General features: G+C 41.7%; 1 protein-coding gene across 1 annotated transcript in view; it reads left to right on the forward strand.

The window, feature by feature from the left end:
• Window positions 1-17,387, forward strand: part of LOC143104842 (acidic mammalian chitinase-like) — a 32,602-nt gene extending 15,215 nt beyond the window's left edge. The window contains exons 6-10 of the mRNA XM_076269175.1: window positions 14,709-14,891; window positions 15,231-15,347; window positions 15,439-15,574; window positions 17,241-17,279; window positions 17,362-17,387. Of these exons, the coding sequence (XP_076125290.1) occupies window positions 14,709-14,891; window positions 15,231-15,347; window positions 15,439-15,574; window positions 17,241-17,279; window positions 17,362-17,387 (501 nt within the window). The remainder of the gene's footprint in view (window positions 1-14,708; window positions 14,892-15,230; window positions 15,348-15,438; window positions 15,575-17,240; window positions 17,280-17,361) is intronic.
• The last annotated feature ends 6,159 nt before the right edge of the window (window positions 17,388-23,546 follow it).

Consider the following 23,546-nt stretch of genomic DNA (forward strand, 5'->3'; position numbering starts at 1 on the left):
TCGTGAACGTCACTGTTTATGTCTCCCGTTTCATAGTCCGTATCAAACCCAGCGGGCACCGTGATGTCAATTTGATGTCAAGAATTAGTCAAGGTTTTGACCACCATGTTGAGCATCTATAATTTCATACTATTTTAGCATTACAATGGCTTGCTTGTGGTTGTAAAGACGTCCAACAAGGGATCAATCTAACATGTAGTCACTGGTCTATAAACTTGGGTCAATATGATTGATGTTAAATCAACGTTGATTTGATATCAAGAAAAAAGGCATAGGAAAAAGGGCGTCAAAATGATATGGAATTGACGTCATTGAATTGACCACCATATGAGAACCAATAATGTTAATAATCTTAATAGTAGTAATAATAGCCCACTAGGCTAATGTTACTGTTGTTTTGACACTTCTACCAACCAGTCTGGTAATATAACAGACTAAAATGCCAACAGTAATCATTTTCACGATTGTTTTTAACGGATGCTTATCACCGCTTGATAAGCGCATGCGCACACACAGCAATTCCCATCCCCCACCCCTGATCAAATTCAAATTCGCGCAGCACTCTAGAATCTTCGCCGAGTTTGCTCATAGATATATACACTAGATGTCGCCTTCTGCTTCTCAGCATGCGTCAACACCGCCGCCATCTTTGTACAGGGATCTGAAGCGCTAAACTAGTTCTCCTGTATTGTCAGCGTTACCTATTTAGCGACGTTTGGCCATCCCCAGCGATAGAAAACCTTTTTAGCGATTAGCGACAAATTTGGGAACTTCTCACAATGATGGCAGATCGGCTTCTTTGTTGTTGAAACGTAAGAAAATCACCTTTCTCATGGCTTTGTCATTTATGAATTCAGCTACATCTCGTTTGCCCATGGCACTGACCCATGATTATAAAAGTAACGACTGGCGTAGCCTATGTAGTAGCAGAGGTAAATGTTTTACAGATCTACAGCAACTTCTGGTGAGATTACAACTTACATGAGTAAACGAGACGAGGGGTTTGTGGCCTCAACCAGAGCCTGTCTAGAAGAGCCTGTTTACTTTCATTGTATCGAACCTGGTTGCAGTTTACTCATTGTTCCTCTAGGGGCCGCCGCTAGCTAGTGCAGAATGAATGGGAGTCTATGGGGCTAGACGGGTAAAATGTATCTTTATTATTGTCTTAAGCTTAGTTTTCTCTAGACTCAACCATAAATACATGCCTGTCATTTGGAACAACCCAAAAAACAAGATAATTGCTTGAGATTTTGACGATTTATGGTGATTTTATTTTCGCTAGATCTTTGCCCAGATTGACGCTAATGCATTATAGAGGAGTGGATCACTGAAGCAAGATGGCGTCTCGATTGACGCATTCGTTCCCATGAACAGCAGTAGTCAAGGCGACATCTAGTGTATATGTCTATGGAGTTTGCTCCTTTTCAACTGCAGTCACCAGTGACTTCAACAATCAACCGTCACTTTTCTGTCATGCCTCTGACTGAATGTGTAAGCTGTACAAACTCCGCCATCATCATATCCCAGGTAAGAATTACAGTACTTTTGTATGCCAATTGAAAACGTGAATTTATTTGAAATATATTGTTTTCATAATGGAATGTTAATCAAAGCCGTTAGTCATGTTTAGAATTAGCTAGTGAGCTAACGCTAGCGATGTTAGCTGTTAATGTTAACTTTTCCAGTAGCAGACTAACTTCACTATTATGTGGAATATCTGTTTGTTTGCCTGTTTGTCTGTTTGTTAGTTTTATAATGAAATATCAGGCGCAAGTAAGTTAGCTAATAGCTATACATTTAAAGTAAAGTTAGCTACATTTAAAATGGCTGTTACCATGCAGGCTAGCAGACACAGATGAAAGTTGTTAACGTTAGAATTAATAACGGTTAACGTTAGCTCTACCTTGCGAACTTCCATGGGACATAGGTAACGTTAGGTCACTGTATTTAAACTTAATACATGTAGTGCTAGTGTTGATACATAATATAGTGTTGCTATAACTGCAAAAAGGTCCTGTATGAATTAAGTAATATATATATATATATCAGTTATCTACCCACTGATTTAAGGAACTGCAGTTTAATATAGCCATGTTTATTAACAGACCTGTCATTTAATGGATGTGATGGGTGGGTGGCACCTCAATATCATGCCTACAAGTAAAGGGATCTTTAGTTTGTGAAGGGTAGTGTTAGGCTACATGTTCTTCATTTCATAGCCCTTATTTGCCCCTTGTTTGATGTACCTGACTTGCTCTGAGGCATGTGTTAAGAAGCATGTGAGTGTAGTAGTGCTTCAGTGATGGTCTTTTCATGTTCTGTGTGTTTTGCAACATATTAATCTTAGTCTCCCTCTGTTTGCAGGTGGTGTGTTGTGAGGATTGCTGCAGTAAGAACACTGAGTGCATTCTGGAATATTCCAAATGTGTGCCACGTCCAAGCTCGCAAGAGAGTTCACTCACCAGGTAAAGACACACACACACACACACAATGTTATTTTGAAGTATTAAAAAACATTGTTGTTTTAGAATTTTCGAACGAAATGGTTGGTAATTAGCACGTTTACGAGTATAGTTTACATTCCGGTATGATGGCAGAAGTGTCTTTGTGTACTGTGTGCCAAAACTATACTATTTAGCATGGTTGTGCAGCTACTTCAAATACTGTAAGTATTGTAATTTATCTACATATAACACTACCGTTAAGCGTGGGAAAAAAGTGGAGGTGGGGCGGGGATTGCATGGAAGGAGATGCATGCTATTTCAAGAGTTGAACACCCATTCACTTTACTTTTTTAGCACAGTTAATTTGGACTAAATGCATCAGTTTTTCGTTTTTTTTTTTTTTTTTTACATGGGTTCCTCTGAATTCCCCATCAAAAACTTTACAATAAACTCATATTTTTGTTCAGTCTCTCACAAATTTGAAGGGTTTGTTACATAAACCATATATTTTTTGCATAAAACGTAAAAACTACTGCTAACGTAACGTTAATTTACCCACTGCATTACAGATATTGGTTTGTACCATCACTGTATTCAAGAGTTCGATGATGGAGAAAGTGAACTTTCTTTTGAGATTACACCTATCAAAGATTGTAGCCTTTACCAAAATAGTCACGCTGCCCCTCCATTTCAATTGTTGATGCGCCAAAAGTAGACCTATCATGCTTATCAAGTGTAACTCTCTGAAGACATCCTTAACTTGTGAGTGTTGGAATTGTTGCTAGGTAGTTCATTTAAGTTCACTCAAAATGTCAGGTCAATTGTATGGTGTGTGCGTCTCGTCACTGCTATGGCGCGTTTACATGTTATCTGTCACTGCCAGCACGTTCTATACTCAGCGTCGTCCATCCTTGCAAATTCAAGTGAGGACATAGAGTTAAGTTGTAAACAATTGTAAAAATGATTGCCATAATCTGATTACACTCAAAAGACGTCTGGTTTTGGTAGTCTACAAATTAATGTTTTACTTTTGTTATGCAATGTTAATGGTATACAGATTAAAACATGTTTTCAGTGTCTCTTTAGCTGAAAACTACTTCCAACACGCATGCCTCTTCCATGAATAGGCGCTCTTAGCCTGGCTAACGTCAGACCTCATTGAGATAGGGTCTGGGAATTAGACATTAATTTTCTCGTATTTGAAACATGGTTTACGAATGCCCAGAGCCGTTTATTGGGCGCTACGAATGTCTATCAAATGCGTCTGTACATAGCTCATAACGGCTTCGGCGTGTCGTCATCGTCTTGCTGCCCTCCCTCCCGTTCTGTGAATTGTTCCTTCGTTGAGGTGAAAACGAAGTCCATAGAATCCAGGCTGCCTAGAAGCGTGAATAAAATCGCGTGCGTAAGGCAGCATGGGAAAACCCAGGCTAAGGCACTCTAGTCCTTGAGCCACCCCCTAGTCCACCCACCCACCTACCCATCCGCCCCCCGGAAAAAAAAAAAAAACTTGGGGGTGTCACTCCCGGGATTTTAAAAACAATTCAAGTTGCTCAACATCATGTCTGATTAGCAATAACTGCTATGAAACAGAGACATTACATTTTCTGGTCAGTGAGGTTTAAATTAATTAGTTCCTGAATCCTATCCCATTTAATGTGACTTCAGAGGGCTTGAGAGGGATAGGATTTAAACCGTGGCGGACCGCCATGCTTAAATAAATGTAGAGGAAACACTGGATATTCCTTTCCTTGTTCTTCAACAACAACCTAATAACATGATCATGCTGATGGCTGATAGCTTTTGCTCTTCCCAAGTACAAGTAGCCAGGTGAGATGTTTGCAACTACATTACTTTTTATCAATCCAGTTGCAGCAGGCCTAGTTCCAAACCACAATTGTTGAACTGTGATGAACTGCCCTATTTGTGATTGTTTTTAGAGATTCTAGAGGTTTTATACTAGTGCTGCCACTAACAACTAATAACTAATTTTGTTGTATAACTCGCACTCCTCCTTGTCCACAGGTGGCAGCAGTGCGGTGGAGGCAGAGTGGCAGCAGTACGGTGGAGGCAGAGTGGCAGCAGAGCTGGCCTAAACAAAACAGTCTTCAGCCCTTGGAACCACACCTGGCTCTTTGGCCCCAAGAACAAACCTTCCCGTCATAGGTGCCTCTGATAGTGCATCACTCATAAGAATGGTAACAAGAATGCACTTAAAGAATGCCCTGGCAGGAGCATCACATATGAATACTTTCACAGACAGTTGAAGTGCTTTGCCTCTTGCCATCTTGCTGTAACTGCTGCAACTCCTGGAGAAAGTCACTTAAGTACTCTTCCTCTGAATTTGGTTTAGCAACTCCACAGTAGATGGCCACAATGAAAGGAGCAAAGTTGTGAAAGTTGCAGAATATGGGCCACATTTGGAAGTTGGAGGATTTAAAAAGTGGCACACCATCAATGTTAAAGCACAAATGTAGGTGCTCAACGATTCCTGGATGCTGAGACAAACGTTTGGTTTTGGAGTAGCATTGTCGAGAATGGTCAGAAAAATCTACCAAAAAGTTTGTAAATTAAAGGATGGAAAAAGTATGGGATTTTAAAATAGAAAATGTGTAGGAACCCTGTTAAAAGAAACCTTTTCTCTGTCTCTCTCCATTCAACTGGATCTCTCAATGTTCTCCAACATTCCATTAGTTGTTACTACATTGTACATGTTGTCATACATTGTTAATATTTAGCCATATTTATTCTGCCCTTATAAGATAACTACTAATACACTGCACATATTTAATTTATATTACTCTAAACCACCTTCTATAAACCAACTGTATACTACTGTCTACACGGCACTGTGTCTTGTCCTGTATATGCACCACCTGTCTATACTTTGTATATCACTTTTCTGCTTTTTTGCACTTCTAGTTAGACACAAACTGCATTTTGTTGTCTTTGTACTTGTATTCTGCACAAATAATCAAAATATGTCAATAAATGCTGATGTAATTTTGACATCAATGTTTGTCGCATTTATGTTTATTTGACATTGAAGCTTGATATTGAATGATATCAAAACAACATCAACATCTTGACATCAAATAGATGTAGAATTGACATCAAATGCCAACAAAGCTTGACATGGAAATGACATCTTGATGTAGAATAAATGTTGAATTGACATCAAAGCTTGACATTGAATGATATCAGAATAGCATCAAAACGACATCAACATCATGACATCTTGATGTCAAATAAATGTCGAATTGACATCAAAGCTTGACATTGAATGATCTCAGAATAGCATCAAAACGACATCAACATCTTGACGTCAAATAAATGTTGAATTGACATCAAATGCCAACAAAGTATGACATCAAAATAACATCAAAACGACATCGCGGAGGTCAAAATCTTGACGTCAAATTGACATCAGTACATTGACGTCGATACAACTTTCATTCTAGACCTGTTTCTAGACGTAATTTTGACGTCGATGTTTGATGTCATATTGATGTTGAATTGACATCAAATGCCCACTGGGAAGCTTACCTCGTTGTGTGCATCATATCGGTGTGCGGGTGGGTTATATGGTGAGGCCCATCGGGCGCTATAGGGAACCTTATTGTATTGGGTGGGTATTAGGCTACTACTAATACGCAGTATAGCCTTTCAAAAGCAGTAGGTCTACGTGTTGTAATTATGAGCGCCGCGCAGCGAAGCGGCGGTCATATAGGTTTAGTCAGTTTTTTTTTTCTTTTTTTTTTTTTTTTCTTTTTCGCATGCCCAAATTTCCGTCAATGATTCCCGGGACACTGAAAGATCGGGGTACACGAAACTTGGTGGGCATGTAACCCCACATGGATAGCATGGAACCATCGTTTTTCGTTTTGATCTGTAGCCCCCCCCCCCCCCCCCCCCCCCGCTGGACTGGACACCCCAAAAGGAGGGTAGGGCAGACACAGTTTTCTGTGAATATCTCGAGAACCGTAGGGTTTAGGAGGACCATTTTTTTTGTATGTTGATCTCAAAGGGCCATGTCAACCCATTCCATAACCACTCATTGTTGTAATCACAGGTATCTGTGACCTAATATAGTCAAAACTGCACGAAATTGGAAGTGTAGGATCATTATGACACCCTCTGTATGCACGCCAAGTTTCGTGGAATTCCGTTCATGGGGGGCCACACAATAAATTAATTTATGTTACTATACACCAACTGGCCTGTAGGTGGCCGGAGACAGTTTTCTGTGAATATTTCGAGAACCGTAGGGCCTAGGAGGTCCACCTTTTTTATGTATGTTGGTCTTAAGGGGGCATGTCAACCCATCCCATTACCACTTATTTCATGTATAGCGCCACCTAGTTAAAAATTAAAAAGCAAAAAATTAGGTGTTTTCATCACAATATCTCTGGCTGACAAGGTCAAAACTGCACGAAATTAAAAGTGTAGGATCATTATGACACCCTCCGAATGCATGCCAAGTTTTGTGTACTTTCGTTCATGGGGGGCCTTACAATAAAATAATGTATGTGTACATTTAGTGACGTACACCAACAAGGATTCCCGGGACACTGAAAGACCGGGGTACACAAAACTTGTGGTACACATGGATAGAACCGTCGTTTTTCGTTTTGATCTGTTGCCCCCCCGCTGGACTGGACCCCCCGAAAGGAGGGTAGGGCAGACACAGTTCTCTGTGAATATCTTGAGAACTGTAGGCACTAGGATGACCATTTTTTTCCGTATGTTTGCCTCCAGGGGTCATGTTAACCCATTTCATGTGCACACATGTGCACAAACAGATACACACACACACACACATACATTCACAGTAATCATACGTATGACACATACTCACACAGTAGACATATGTACGCTTGCATGCACAGGCACATACGCAGGCACACACACAAGCACGCACACACTCACTCACACACACACACACACACACACCCACACACATAACATAAACATGTACATGCACACAATTAAAGAATTTCTCAGAATTATGAACAGGCAAGATAGAGGTGGGGTTGTATAAAATTTATTTTACATGTGAAATCTATGAACTAATCATGTTTTGGTACTTGTTGTCTAGCAGATATCAGTGAGAATTGAGTGTGGATAATGCAATTTAGTGAGACAGTTAGAATCATAAAGGCCTTTCAGCGTGATTTATTTTTGTGGAAAAAATTTGCTGGACTGGGCGGCGGTCATATTTTGTACCGCTCTGCGGTACATCTAGTTGTTTGGGAGCTTGTCGCTGTGTGTGCTTCGATTGCCTTCTAGACCTCACAGTTAACGTAGGCTTTAGTCAACAATCCAAGAGGTAGTGGAAACCGGTCATTACAACAGAGCCTATGTAGCCTAGTAGAATTTCCCCATTATGGGTCTCCATAGTTGGCGGTTGACACCACAGGTGCCCCTGCTACAAAGAGTAGAATTCCGCTATAAACCATCCTGACCACCTAAAGGCTTTAATTAGCTGCCTACGGTTATCATCACATTACCAATATGAGCTGTCACAGACAGCTGTAGGCCTAGTCCATGCCAAGGTAACACGAAGTTGCCACCACAGCACAGCGAACGGTGAGAAAATGTCGGGAATTACTAAATGTGAGCACAAAATACATATTTCGAGAGCTCAATTTAGGCCTACAACGGGGTGACGTTTTATTAATTCGAGGGCTCAATTAAAGGAAAACGTGCTCACGTTTTATTATTTCGAGGGCTCAATTAAAGTTAAACGTGCTCACAAATTATCACGACCAGAAAAAATATCACTTAAAAGTGAGCTCTCCCGGGCTTCGTATCCACTAGACTTTTACGGAAAAAATTTGTTTCGTCGGCCGTGCTGGGCCCCCCGAACCGCAAAAAAAGCAGTTTTTCCTAAATAACTACCTGAACCGTGAGGATCAAGAATCTTTTATGGTATGTTGGTCTCAAGGGCCCACATCAACCTGGCCCATAATCACTCATTTGTGATTTGCCGCCCCCCCCCCCCCCCCCCGGTAAAAAATGAAAATGCAATATTATTCTGCTTTAATCGCCCCTATCTTCAGTTAAGATGTTCAGAACTGCACCAAATTTTATGTGTATGATTGACCTGGCATTCTCTGGGGGTATGCCAAGTTTCGTAGAATTTCATCCATGGGCGGGTCCTAAAACAATTAGGTTATGTGTACATTTAGTGACTGTACTCATTGGCCTGTAGATGGCGGTGCACACATATACACATGCACACACACACAGGCACCCACATACTATCGGTATTAGAACGGCCAATACATAATTACAAATTCAGTAGGATTAAAAGAAAGCCAAAAATAAATATTCATCATCATGGCAGAATTTCCAGTATTGGCGATAAGTAGTCGTTTGTCCACTAGATGGCGCATCGTTGCAGTGAGACGTAATTTTGTTGGAAGTTAAAAGTGGGTTGGAAAAACAATGGACGCTTCCTACAAGGACTGTTTACCGCAGAGAACGTCTAATAAGGATAGGACAATGTTCACATGAAATGTAATTCCCATTTCTTCTTGAAGCCGAAATAAATCTGAGGATGTTTATCGGACATGCTTGGTTTTTACTGCAGGTACGTTAATGTTATAATATCAATAGGACCTAGGTAATGTTACCGTTAGCGTTGGTTGAGTGATGGAAGCCAATTTGATTGATTGCAAAACTATAAATGCGGTTATACCAAGCAAATTGATAGCAGCACTGTAATTGCCTGTTTATTTTGTTTTAAGTGCGTGCAGGGTGTGAGAGGGGAATCGATGTGCTTTGATTCCAGCTTGGTAGTTGTAGTCTGTGAAATTAAAAAGCATGTGTGTGTGAAGTATCCAAACAATGACACCTTAATTTCATTATGGCTGCTTTAGCAACACACCTTAAGCTACTGTGTGGGTCCCATTTAGAAGTGGCTACTTCATTCGCGCTTTCCTTGACTCATGGAGCTGCGTGAATGTTATTACAACTTTTCGCCACGATATGGCAGTTTAAGTCCGCTTGATACTGTAAGGCGTAAGCTATTGGTTTCCAAAGGAGATTTTATTTGTGTCGCCAGCATAGCCTATTGACAATTTATGTTGTAAATAGGCCTACCTTATAAGCCTACCTGTAGCTTAGGGAAGCTAACAGCTTTCTATTAGGATCTAGTTTGTTAGTTACAGTTTTGTCATAACTCCCTGATGCATTTTTGCATTTAGAATAGCCAGAGCGTGGATATCTCAATCGGAAAGTTAAACAATATCGGGTGCCTATGGACTAGGCTGGGTGAACCCAGCCTGATCTGCCCGCTATTTATTTTTTGATTTCTTAAAAGATTGAGCTTGGTCTGGTGAAAGCCAGACTAGCCATGGACCTCAGTTACACAATGCAAGGGAACATAAATCAGCCTATATTTGCACAAACACTAACGGACAACAGCTCTTCAACTTTGGCCCGTTAAAATGTGTGAACAGTCCTGCGACGCATTTCATCAAGGCCCATTTGGACATGTCAGTTATTTGCACCACTGGTTAGATGTAAAACAGCATTTAGTTTCAGACTACTGTTACTTAATTTGTGCATTAACAATAACGTTTCAGACTACTGTTAATTAATTTGTGCATTGACAATAAAGTATTACATGAACTAAAGATGACTAAAATCTTATGTAGAAGAAGAAACATTCACAAAAAATCCATCCATCCAAAAATGACCTTTGTTTTTGATAGCTGTTGAAAACGGCATGGAACTGCAGAGATGTTTTTGTTTATTTATAAATAAATAAATAAATAAATAAATAAAATGATGCTGATACCTTTTGCTTTTCCCAAATACAATGTAGCCTACAGGTGTAAGTGACCTTTCATCAATCCAATGCTACATCTTCTTTGGCTATTCTACAATCTATTCACCTTTTCAGCACCAGTAGGCTTTCTGTGCAGCCGCACACACACACTCAGGCATGCCAAACAAGCATACACAAAATATTCAAGAGTGGGGGATGGAGTAAAATATGGAGACAAATTGAAGTGTGATTTATTTTCACGGAACGGATGTACAGGACTGAGCGGCGGTCATATTTTGTACCGCTATGCGGTACATCTAGTTAATGCTGGCTCTCGTATATTCAATGGACAGGATAGCTAACCCACTGAGCCTCTCCTGCCGCATGCTGCTCCTTAGGTACGTCTTTATAAGTTAGAGTTTGGAAAAAGATCGCTCAGCTGTTGCCACAGTGCAGGCAATGTCAGAAACAACATGAGAGCAGTACACACTTCCCCCGAATGTGGATGTTACACTGTCATAATCTACTACCAGCATTTTGGCAAGTTGAAAAATAGATGACTTCTGTGAAATCTCTGCTTTAAAGCAAGACCTGAATGAGAGGAGTTGTGTTGGGAATGTCGGTGCAATGTCCCTGCTACAGTATAATGGTCTGACAAACGTCTTGCCTTTTCAAGCAGTTCATCATCACCTGCAAGTTGAAGGGTCAGGACGTAAAGACTCAAACACATGACAAGTTTCCCGCATACTTGCAAATCTTTGGGAGAGCTGACTGATTATGATGTCCAGAGTTGCATTAAAGTATCTCTCTGCATCGGTTAAGCGCTCATCTTCCGATAGTTCGTCAAAGTGACGCTTCGCTCTCCGTGCTCTAACATTTTTTAAAAAAGGAGGCAGGGCGGGGGTAGCGACGGGCCCCGGGAGGTCACGGGCCCTGGTGCGACTGCACTTGCTGCACCTACTATAGTTACGCCACTGCTAATTGGCCTGGTTTATTTATGTGTTTTTTAGACTATGTTTTAGAATAAGTTAGGATACTTTTTTTGTGCACACTCCTCCTTGCATGTACCTATCTACTCTTCATGCCCCTACAATTTTCCAAATTAAAAAGCGCTGTATGAATGGATGAGAGTGGACCAAGATCAAATAGTTCGAAAAGAAATTACACAACTATACCTGATTTAAAGGTACACTATGCAAGATTTTCACCTTAATATAACCTTTACGAAGCCAATATAACCTTTACGAAGCCAATTACAAGTTTGTTTGGTAAACGAACTTGTAATAGGCAAATCGTTCACATATATTCAACATAGACATAGCAAGCTGTTTTTTGGCAAGCGATAGCTCCATATACATATTTTGGAACTTGCAAAATTGCAATCGTTTGCACGGGAGTGTTAGCCTAGAAATCTAGACGCACCCTAGCGGCAGCAAATGCAATGAGAGCAGTACAAATGCAATTTGCTGCCAGGGTAGTCTAGCAACTCTCCATTGGCTTGCGAGCTGGAAAAATTAAACTTCGATAAGGCCAATCACATTGTGTATAGAGTCGGTAGGCGGGCTTAACATAATGATTGATGGCAGAGTTGCAACGGTTCGGCGTGAATTCCCTGCTACTTGAAAACAAAGAAGATGGATGTTGCTGTTGGCGAACAGCGTGACACAAGTTAAGCTTTTTTTAAGTTGGCAAAAGTTTGAACTAGCCAAATAGCTCCGCTGGTGGGAAAACGCATGGGACTCATGAGTTGTAGGGCTCATAGATATATATAGAATGTCTAGATGTCTCGTCCCGCTGCTGGCCAATGGAGGTCGATGTCCGCACCGGGCGGCCATCTTGCCACAGTCAGCTTGCTAACTGATAATATTGTGTTTCAATGGTGCACTGTAATGACAGGTAGTGACCTGAAGGTGTCATTGTTATAGCCTGGGGGCATTGTTCTGCCTTTAGTAGAAGAAGAGCCATCAGGTACCACAGAGCCAGAGTCCGTTTACGGAGAGCCGGATCACTCCCTATTAACTCCATTGTACCTACAATCTGTTGTAGTTCCGCTATGGGCGATCACGAATAAGTGGGGGGTCTATGGAGCTAGACAGCTAAATGTGTCTCTTTCACCTGGTTGTCATTGAAAAACCGAAGATTTGATTGTGGTGTCTGCAAGCTCAATATGGATTATAGGTCAAAAGTTGAATGAACGAGTACTTATGTCTGTTCGATTTCTTACAGGTTGGGTTGTTGTTGCCCACAACATACTAGCTTTCTGCTAATGAATGACGTCATTGACACATTTGAAAGGCTTTTTAGAACAAATAAGTGACTCAAAAAATATAATACTCAGCAGTGTGTATTTTCTCTGCCCTCTCTTTCGCATGCAACATTCAAATTTCTGGGCAAAACATGATATCCCGGGAAAAGTGGATTTGAGGGGTACAGCTCCATAGACCTCCTTTCATTCTGCACTTATTCGTGAGCACCCTCATGTGGAGCCAGAAAAGGAACTGCAACCAGTTCAGAAACCGGAAGTTTCCCGAGAGTGGCGGTTCTCCCCTTATTAGACAATAGGCGTGTTCGACTTGGACTGAGTCTGACTTGGTCTGGCTTTCTACGTAAACGTGATCTTCAGAGGCTAGCCGGGAGGAGCTACAACAGAGGGCAGCTCATCCCGGACAGACAGGCTACAGTCTGCCTGACGTGACTCGCGGGAGATATCGCGGAATGTTGTTTGCAATAAACACAGCAGAACTTTCATTCTTACTCATTAAAATGAGCATGATGACTGACGAAATAAATTCTTATGATGTAGTTTAAATAAACCACTGTTGTCATACAGTTAACAGGCCTGCATTGTAGCACATAAATTCAATATCAAGTGTTTTCCCTATATGTGTGTCTATCTATTTAGCCAGCAGCAGAAAAAAACAGAATATCCAAACGTTTTCAGTAGGCTAGCCTGCACAGATCTGCCTCAAGTCGAACATGCCTATTCTCTGACAGAGCCAAAGATGGTTGATTACGTCCCCGGAAATGTATGCAAATAGGGTAGCAGTAGTACAAGCCCTGCACAAGGGGGGGGGGGGGGGGAGGCACTATTCCCCATTTATGCAGTGATCGGGCTCCCTTTTTAACATTGAGGTCTATTGCAGAATCCAAGAATTTCCCAGAATTTGTCAAAGCCTTATTTTTCTGAGCAATGGATGCACATTTCGGACACGGTATCATGATGAATGTCATGACAATATGACACTCCAGTCGGGAGAAAATCAACATTAATGAAGGTGTACACCAAGTTTGTTTTGTACTCCGGCAACCCACCCCATGCATCAACCACGTGGAACCGAGGCGTTCTAACGTCAGTCATACGTCAGTGACACGCCCCTGTGCAGGCAGGGACTGAACCAGAGCCCGTCTCTGACTGAACTCCACTTTTCCCTCATAGACATGAACTAGGACGACCCATTTTGCTACGCATTAATTATCTTTGACAGAGCCCACCAGATAGCTTGTCTGTGACAAGATGGCTGCCGGTGATGCCGTTGGAGACTCCGCCATAAGACATCTAGCCATTCTATATATTTATCTATGGTAAGGCTATCCTATTGCGTGCAGAGGGAATTTGAAAGACAACCAATTATCCCGCCCATCGGACTGAGCACTGCAAATGGTGAGTCCCCAGACCCTACATCTTGATCTGGGTCTGGCTCGTCAGGCTACGGGAGTGTATGTTCCCACAGCCCTATGTCCCCAAAGCCCTATGTTACCAGACCCTAACCCTACCTAATCCTAACCTAGAAGTGGGACCATTGGGCTGTGGGAACATAGGGCTGACCCCTTTTGCACATTAGCCTATAGCAATCTTATATTGGAAACAGAGGGTGGAAATATAGGCTACTAATAGCAGCAGCAAGCAGCCTACAATTATAAAACCGGTCTAGGTTGCCTTCTCTTGAACTGGTTAGTTGACCTATTTAATCAACAATCGTCACATTGAGATACCTGTAGCATAGTTTGAATAAAGAAGTGAACCCTCTCTATAACTCCAAATATCAATTCAGCAAATTACTTTAATGACATATGTGATATAGTAGGCCTACAATATGACACAATGACATAGCCACCGTATCCTACTCCTACTACTAATGTCCCATTCTTACCATAAAGGAATGTTGATGTATTTGCTGATAGAGCCTAGATCATAATTTAACGCGGTTGCATGCGATTGGTCTCGCTCATTTCAGAGTCCCCGCTTTTGACTTTTTTCCTGAACTTCCCATATTGCCGGAGACATTTATATTTTAACACGCCTGAGCGAGAGAGAATATTTTGTCATGACATGGAGACGTCGCCGCCAAACTCGGGGCCTAAGTCTGAGAGCATGTTTGAGAACTTGGATAATATTGTCTGAAGCTATTTTTGATTAAATTATTTCCAGACTGGAATTAGCCATCACTGATGGCATTCTCATACATTTCCTTTACTTTGGCCTCCAGAACTCTGCCATCTTATATTGGCAGGAGCAGGGTGCCCCAGCGGAGAAGCTACTGATGGGGTTTCCTACCTTTGGACGCCCGTTTCTCCTCACTTTCACAGAGACTGGCCTTGGGGCCCCTACCAGTGGCTCTGCTGTGGCTGGACCATATACTCAAGAGATGGGTCTCTGGTCTAACTATGAGGTGATATAGGGTGTAACACATTTATAACCAACAACCAATTCATATGACCAGACAGGATTGGAGAAAGGGACCGGTGGACCAAACTATCACTCATCTGTGCAATGTGACAGTTAATTTTAAATTCACAACAGATTTGGCAAATTTATATTACCCCGCAGGTACCATTGCCAAAAAGCTTGAACTACATGATAGGTGTGCAAATATTTGAAAATGAATGGATGTTCTAAAGATCAAATCAAAATAGGGAATTCAACCAAGCACTGATATAAGTTATGTTATATTATATTATACTATATTATATTAGTACATAGAATAAACTGTATGTGTGTCTTTCTTCAGATTTGTTCCTTCCTCCAGGGTGCAACAGTAGAGTGGATTGATAACCAGAAAGTTCCATATGCTCTGAAGGGACGTGGGTGGGTGGGTTTTGACAACCAGACTAGCTATTATTATAAGGTATTTATATATCTATTTTGTATTGTATATTGTATACTGTTAACAGCTGATGTTATCAAGGAACTTTTATTTGTGCGACTCTGTATCATAGGTGCAATATCTAATGGAACATAAACTCGGGGGAGCCGTTGTTTGGACTCTTGACCTGGATGACTTTTCTGGAGAATTCTGTGGTCAGGGGAGCTCACCTTTAATACGATACCTGAAAACACAGCTAGAAAATGGTAAGACACTTCATGAGTAATTCAACACAAATCAGTAATGAGAAAAATACAGCTAGGAAGAGTTGCCTAAATTTCTCGAACAAAATGTCAAAGCAATGTAACAATTTTGCCACTTTTTGAGGTATGTTATTAAAAGCAACTGATTTTGGTATGATGGTTGGATTTGGTATGCAAAGTGACAAAGTGTCCCAACTTTTCAAAATTGTGCTGGCATCAAATTCAAAGTGGACATATATTTTTTAAAGATACAATATATTTTGATGTGTTAGTTACATGATTGGTAAATCATGGTGCTGATGAGATGATTCTATTAATCCATAAACGCTATCAAATACAAGACTCTTTTCCTCAGTGGTTTCTCATGGGTGGATTGAGTTGCCCTCCTGAAATGCCCTCCTTAATGTCAAAGTGAAAGTATATTTCTAAAAAGTAATGTTAATTAATTAAAAATATATAATGCAAAATTGATTGCATAAACATTGTGTGAACATCACCAGCTCAGAGATGGCTACACACCTGGGGTGTGGGAGTTCTGACTACACAATGGCTCCTAGAACATTGTGTCAACTTCCCTACCCATTTTGTGATGGTTACATTCTAGAAATCTGCTTTCACTTTGACATTAAAGAGGGTATTTTTGTAAAATTCTGCAAAAAAAAAGGCCAAATTAAATTGATCAAGATTACAAATAAAAGCAGTAAAAGGGGAAATATCCAAGGTTGCTTTGTTATTAGTATGTGACTTCTTTAAACTGAGATATAATTCAACCACAACAGGTGCCCAAATGATAGTGAAAAAAAAAAGATTGAATTACAATGATTCCCACAGAATTGGATTACATTTGTGGCGGTGACTAGAGCATGCACGAGTAACCTAGTCAAAATTGACAAGCAGTTGTAACTAAGCATGCTTAACTCGACATCCAAACACTAACGTTAGCTTAGAGATACGGCTTGATTGCATAGTTTAGTCTCCCTAAAGCTACTATGTTGTGATAAAACCTTATCAGAGTTAACTTGAATGCTGCAGTTTTGAACAAATTTGCGCAGCATGGTCACGATGCTAAGCAGAATTAATAGCAGTTTAGCATGCCGTCTTCTATGCAATGTTTCTATGTGGCAACATCAATCCTTCAAATAATGTTTTGTTAAATGCACATGCAGAGGAGAGGCAGCTGGTTCTTTAGAGAAAGCGGGGAGGGGCAAGGAAAGGCTGCGTGTGTAAAAGTGCAGCTCAATGAAATTGATAGAATTTTTTTTTTTTTAATTATTTAAATAGTACAGCATAGAACATTATTGTGTTGCGGCCGGTTTTGATTTTGTGGCGGCCCGCCACAGGTTAGTCAGTGTATGGGAAACACTGATAATTATATCCCAGACTATATATTATAAAGTAAAAATAATGCTGGTGCAACACAGATGTCTTCTTAATTTCTCTCTCTCTCTCTCTCTCTATATATATATATATATTTTTTTTTAAAGGTGCATAACTTTACTCTACACTGTCTTGTCCTGCCCTGGTAGCACCGGATTGTTGTGGTTTGCAGAAGCGCAGAGAATTCTCTCTTTTCTACTTGAAAACTAATATATTATATCCCACATAGGGGTGCAGTTATCATCTACAACTGAAGATCCTGTGATCACGCATATAAACCTGACCAGCATTCCACCTACCACGTCCACCACCCCTTACAACGTCACAACCCCAGGTCACACCTCCTCAACTATTATAACCCATTCAGTCATGTGTGAACCTCTCACAGTTCAGGTCTCTTCAAACCTCTTCTGTAGTGACAAACCAGATGGTTTCTATCTAGAACCAGACAACCCAGCCTTCATGTTACAGTGTTCTGATGGTATCACACATGCAGCATGGTGTCCTGATGATAATTCAGGCCACAACATCGCAGGACAAATAAATCCCTCACAGAAAATAAGCATCATAATGGTGGGAATTTCAGCCCTACTCATGAATGCATGGGCAAACAGATGATTCTCACAGATGAAAGAACCAGGAGCCTATCAAGCTTATAAATGCCTATGATGATTTTTGATAATGCAGGTGACTGACTTTTATTATTGTGTGATTATTATGATTAAAGTATTGAAACTACATATGGAGTCTTGTGAATATGTACACAAACCCTTCACATACCATAATATTTTCATGTGCAATGGATAGCCTAGGCCTACAGTGTAGGGTTGTGCCGTTTTATTATATAAAACATTGTATTTCCTGCATATAAACAGCAACCAACTCCTCCAAAACAATGCAGTTATTTGTAATTAGCCTATAGTGCAGTTATTATGACCTTGGTGGGCATGTAGCCTATAGTGCAGTTATTATAAACTTGGTGGGCATGTATCCCCACAAGGATGACACGGAACCATTGATTTTCGGTTTGATCCGTCGCCCACGCGTCAAAGGTGTGTAGGCCGGACACAGTTTTCTGTATTTTCTCTAACCGTAGGGCCTAAGATGACCAAATGTTTTTATATGTTGGTCTCAAGAGGCCATCTCAAACCATCCCATAACCACTCACAGGTATCTTTGGCTGACATCTTCAAAACTGCACGAAATTTGAAGTGTAGGACATAGCCGTGGGAAGTGGGGGTGCGGCAGCACCCTCTGCAGGAAAGCACGCGTATTTATGTGTCATACCACTCACGATTAGCCTGACGAGCCAGACCCACATTAAAATGTAGGGTCTGGGCACTCACCGTTCGCAGTGCTCAGTCCGAGGGGCGGGATAATCAGTTGTCTTTCAAATTCCCTCTGCACGCAATAGGACAGCGGCAGCGCTATGAGTCCCATGCGTTTCCCACCAGCGGAGCTAGTTGGCTAGTTCAAACGTTTGCCTACTTAATAAAAGCTTAACTCGTGTCACACTGTTCGCCTGCAGCAACATCCATCTTATTTGTTTTCAAGTAGCAGGGAATTCAAGCCAAACCGTTGCAACTCTGCCATCAATCATTATGTTAAGCCCACCTAACGACTCTATTTTCATTGGCCTGATTAAGTTTCGATTTCTGGAGCTCACAAGCCAACAGAGAGTTGCTAGACTAGCCCTGGCAGCAAATGTAATTTGCGGCCGCTAGGGGCGCGTCTAGATTTCTAGGCTAACTCACAATCAGAAAAAAAGAAGCTCTCCGTCCCCCTGTCTATTATTATGACCGCCGCGCATGTCCAAATTTCCGTCAAGGATTCCCGGGACACTGTAAGACCGGGGTACACTAAACTTGGTGGGCATGTAACCCCACATGGATAGCATGGAACCATCGATTTTCGTTTTGATCTGTAGCCCCCCTGCTGGACTGGATCCCCTGAAAGGAGGGTAGGGCAGACACAGTTTTCTGTGAATATCTTAGGATGGCCTAGGATGACCAATTTTTTCCGTATGTTTTCCTCCAGGGGTCATGTTAACCCATTCCATATGCACACATGTGCACAAACAGATACACACGCACACACATACATTCACAGTAATCATACGTATGACACATACTCACACAGTAGACATATGTACGCATGCATGCACAGGCACATACGCAGGCACACACACACACACACACACACACACACACACACACACACATAACATTAACATGTACATGCACACATGCACACAATTCAAGAATTTCTCAGAATTATGAACAGGCAAGATGGAGGTGGGCTTGTATAAAATGAATCTTACATGTGAAATCTATGAACTAATCATGTTTTGGTACTTGTTGTCTAGCAGATACCAGTGAGAATTGAGTGTGAATAATGCAATTTAGTGAGACAGTTAGAATCATATAGGCCTTTCAGCGTGATTTATTTTTGTGGAAAAAATGTGCTGGACTGGGCGGCGGTCATATTTTGTACCGCTCTGCGGTACATCTAGTTAAAAAGAATATTGCAAGGTTGCAAGGAGACCTTGAGGAAACTGACTGTTGAATTTTTGTTCAAGTGGTATTAATAATATGGGCTAGTTTTGAACTCTCAGCTCTTATACAATATACATGATACATGTATACATGTGTACAACATACATCAAGTGCCAGCATAGGTCTAAAAGTAAATCAAACATATTCACATTCAACAAGATAGCCCTTCTTATTCCAACTGATGTGAAGAACTACTCTCCTTATTCCTTTCTTGTCAAAGCTTGTCAAATGTTTTGGAGAAAGTACTTGAAACAAGTATGTGACTATCAGAATAACCTACTAGACCCATACAGTCTGGTTTCAAGAGTGGTCACTCTACTGAAACTGCTTGAGAGTAGTGATGTCCTCTACTCAGTTATCAGTAGGCTATTAATGGTACTAGATTTATCTGCAGCCTTTGATACTGTTTACAGAATTTCTGGGAAAGCTCTTGACTGGTTTAAATCTTATCTTAAAGGGCGTTCTTTCTGTGTGTCTTGGCAGGGACAGGTATCAAAGTCTTATGACCTCACCACAGGTGTGCCTCAGGGATCAGTGTAGGGCCCCTGCTTTTCTCTATTTACACCACTTCCTTAGATGAGACCATTAGCTCCCATGGATTTGACTATCACTGCTATGCAAACGACAGTCAACTTTACCTATCTTTCCCATCTGAGGACTCTAGCGTTTCCCATATCAGAGTTCTGCATGCCTTAAGGATATTTCAGTCTGGATGAAAGACCAGCACAATTTTTGGTGTTTTGGTGCTAAAACAGTTATTCCCCAACAGATTAACATCCAGCTTGACTCATCTTCACTGACCCCAACTAGATCGGCATGTAACTTGGGGGTCGTAATTGATGACCGACTTCTCTGAGCATGTAGCCTCAATTGCAAATTCATGTAGGTTACAACATTAGGAAGATCAGACCTTATCTGACAAGATTCCACACAACTTCTTGTACAGGCCATGGTTATCTCCTTTACATTAATACACAGGATTAGATGTTAAAATCCCTTGTGCCAAAATCCAAGGTAAAAACACATTCAGAAGCCCCTGCTCAAGTTTAACTTTAAAAAGCACACTACCCACAAATCCGCCAACAAATGGTCACAAGCACAATGCAAATGGCCTATCCAACAGCAGTAGCCTATATAGTATGCGGCATGTCATTGGGGTTATCAAGTGGGCACCCTCATTCACCGATGTTTCGTTAAGTTAGGCCCACGACACCTCATGAAGGCTTAACAGTGAAACCAGCGTCCTGGAGACACTCCCCTCCATGCTACCACCATATTACCACATTGAAATATCCAATACTCAAAATACTCTTAACCAGCCCAGGCATGGTCTAAGTTGGCTAGGTCGGTCCGTCCCGTTGATGTGGACTGAACCATAAACCATAAAGAACCTTAGCAAAGTACCATCACCCTAGGCACAGCCCATCACAAACACAAAACAAATTAGCCAGTTAGCTTAGCCCATTATCTTAGGCCCCATCCCAAACACAAAACAAATTAGCCAGCAGTTAGCAGTTAGCTTACGCCCCATGCTGCCCCATATTACCACAACAAGCATCCAAATACCCTTAACCAACCTAGGCATGGTTTAAGTTGGCTAGGTCGGTCCGTCCCGTTGATGTGGACTGAACCATAAACCATAAAGAACCTTAGCCAAGTACCATCAACCTAGGCACAGTCCATCACAAACACAAAACAAATGAGCCAGTTAGCTTACCTTAGCTTGCGCCCCAGGAAGGGTAACTTCTCCTTACCCACGACCAAAACAAATGAGCCTGTTAGCCTACCTTAGCTTGCGCCCCAGGAAGGGTAACTTCTCCTTACCCACAACCATTCGCTTGCCCGTTCTGCTGCTAAGGACATGTTACTAACCACCTGCCTTAGACTTCGACCACAAATGCCCAATTCAGACAGCAAGCCAATAGCAGATCTGGCCACAAACCCACGTGCACCGATTTCAATAGGCCTTAATCGTGCACTCCAACCTCGCTTAGCTGCCTCCTCTGCTATTTCAGTATATTTAGCTCTCTTCAGCTCATTGGCCACTTCCACTCTGTCTTCCCAAGGAACAGTGAGTTCAATGAAGTAAACTATCTTCTCTGAATCCGACCATAGAATTACGTCAGGACGTAGCTTAGTACTCACTATATGTGGAGGTACCGCCATCTGCTGGCCAAGATCAACCTTCATTTCCCAGCCCGCCCCATTTTTCAACTGGCCGGTTTTGCACCTGGCCTTCGCGGAACAAGGTTTATCCCCCTGACGTACAAAGTTAATTTGCCTTACCCCTTTACTAGCTGCTAATGAATTGACTTCTCTTCTTTTATCCTCTAATGCCGCTGCCACACATTTCAATACCTGGTTATGACGCCACGTATACCGCCCCTGGGTGAGACTTACCTTGCATCCTGATAGGATATGGTGGAGACTGCCCACACACGAGCAAAGTATGCATTTATCATCCTCACCAAACCATTGACTTAAATTCTTGGGAGATGGGAGCACATCATATGTAGCACCTAACATAAATCTGATCTTACTAGCTTCCATGCCCCATAGATCTTTCCATTTAATCTGTCTTTTTTCCACCCCTTCCCAGTTCACCCACTGCCCTTGTTTTGCCTGCGACACTGCCTTAGTACATCTTACAGCCTCCTCCTGTCTATGCATTTCCTCCACTACCATTTTCCTCTTTTCTCCTGCAGAAGCCTTACTCCACAAGGGTTTACTTGCACCCACCCCTAGACCCCCCCGCCCGTGCTGAACATGGCCCATTATATCTCTATGCTTCAATGCTGATTGAGCTTGCTTAACTGCCTGCTCTGGGTTCCACTTCCTCCCTGCATTAACTGAGGGTGCAACTTTCCTCACCACTGGGTCCTTGGACTGAGTAAGAGTCAATTCCAATCTAGCCTTAGCACACTTAAATTCCTCTGTCAGACTAGATATTGGCAACTCTACAATACCCTTCCCATACAAGGCTACACTGCTTAAGCAGCGTGGGACTCCGAGCCATTTTCTGACAAAGGAGTTGATCATTTTTTCCAACCTCTCTACCTTTGACAGAGGAACTTCATAAACTGTCAATGGCCACATTAGCCGAGGCAACAAACCAAACTGCAAACACCACAGCTTGAGCTTACCTGGAAGCCCCGACTTGTCAATTTTTGCAATACCTTGCCTAGTGACCTGTCTCAAGTCTTCAACCTGTGATTTATCACTAAGGCTTGCATCATACCACCTTCCCAGGCTCTTCACTGGTTTCTCCAGAACTGTGGGAATCACCTCCTTATTTATAGCAAACTTCTTATCTGTTACCTTCCCTTTAATAATTGAGAGACTCCTAGACTTACTTGGTTTCACCTTCATTCTGGCCCATTGCAGATTACTATTTAACTTACCCAGCAACCTGTTGGTGCATGGAACGGTTGTCGTCAAGGTTGTCATGTCGTCCATGAAAGCCCGAATCGGGGGGAGGCGTGGCCCTCCCTGCAACTTCTCCCCGCCCACTACCCATTTTGAGGCCCTAATAATGACCTCCATTGCCATTGTAAAAGCAAGTGGGGAGATGGTACATCCGGCCATGATTCCCATCTCAAGTTGTTGCCAACCTGTGGTGTAATCAGCTGTAGTAAAACATAATTGAATATCCAGAAAGTATGCTTTTACTAGGCTTTTAATGCTACCTGGGATTCTGAAATAATCAAAGGCCTCCCACAACAGACTATGCGGCACAGACCCAAAAGCATTAGCCAAATCCAAGAACACAACGTGCAGGTCTCTCTTCTCACGCTTTGCTAATTGAATTTGGTGCCAAATCATGCTGGTATGCTCTAAGCACCCGGAGAAGCCAGGAATTCCAGCTTTTTGCACCGTGGTATCAATTAGTTTATTCCTTTCAAGGTAATTTGTCAGTCTCCGTGCCACCACACTAAAGAAAACCTTCCCTTCAACATTCAGTAGACTAATTGGCCTAAATTGATTAATCTCCACTGCGTCCTTTTCTTTGGGAATAAATATTCCCCCAGCCCTCCACCAAGCCTTGG

Source organism: Alosa pseudoharengus, unplaced genomic scaffold (genome assembly GCF_046254945.1).
Source record: "Alosa pseudoharengus isolate Yale_2024_CS ecotype anadromous, Long Island Sound unplaced genomic scaffold, YU_APseudo_1.1 YU_APseudo_1.1_scf_5, whole genome shotgun sequence".
Classification (NCBI taxonomy): domain Eukaryota; kingdom Metazoa; phylum Chordata; class Actinopteri; order Clupeiformes; family Clupeidae; genus Alosa; species Alosa pseudoharengus.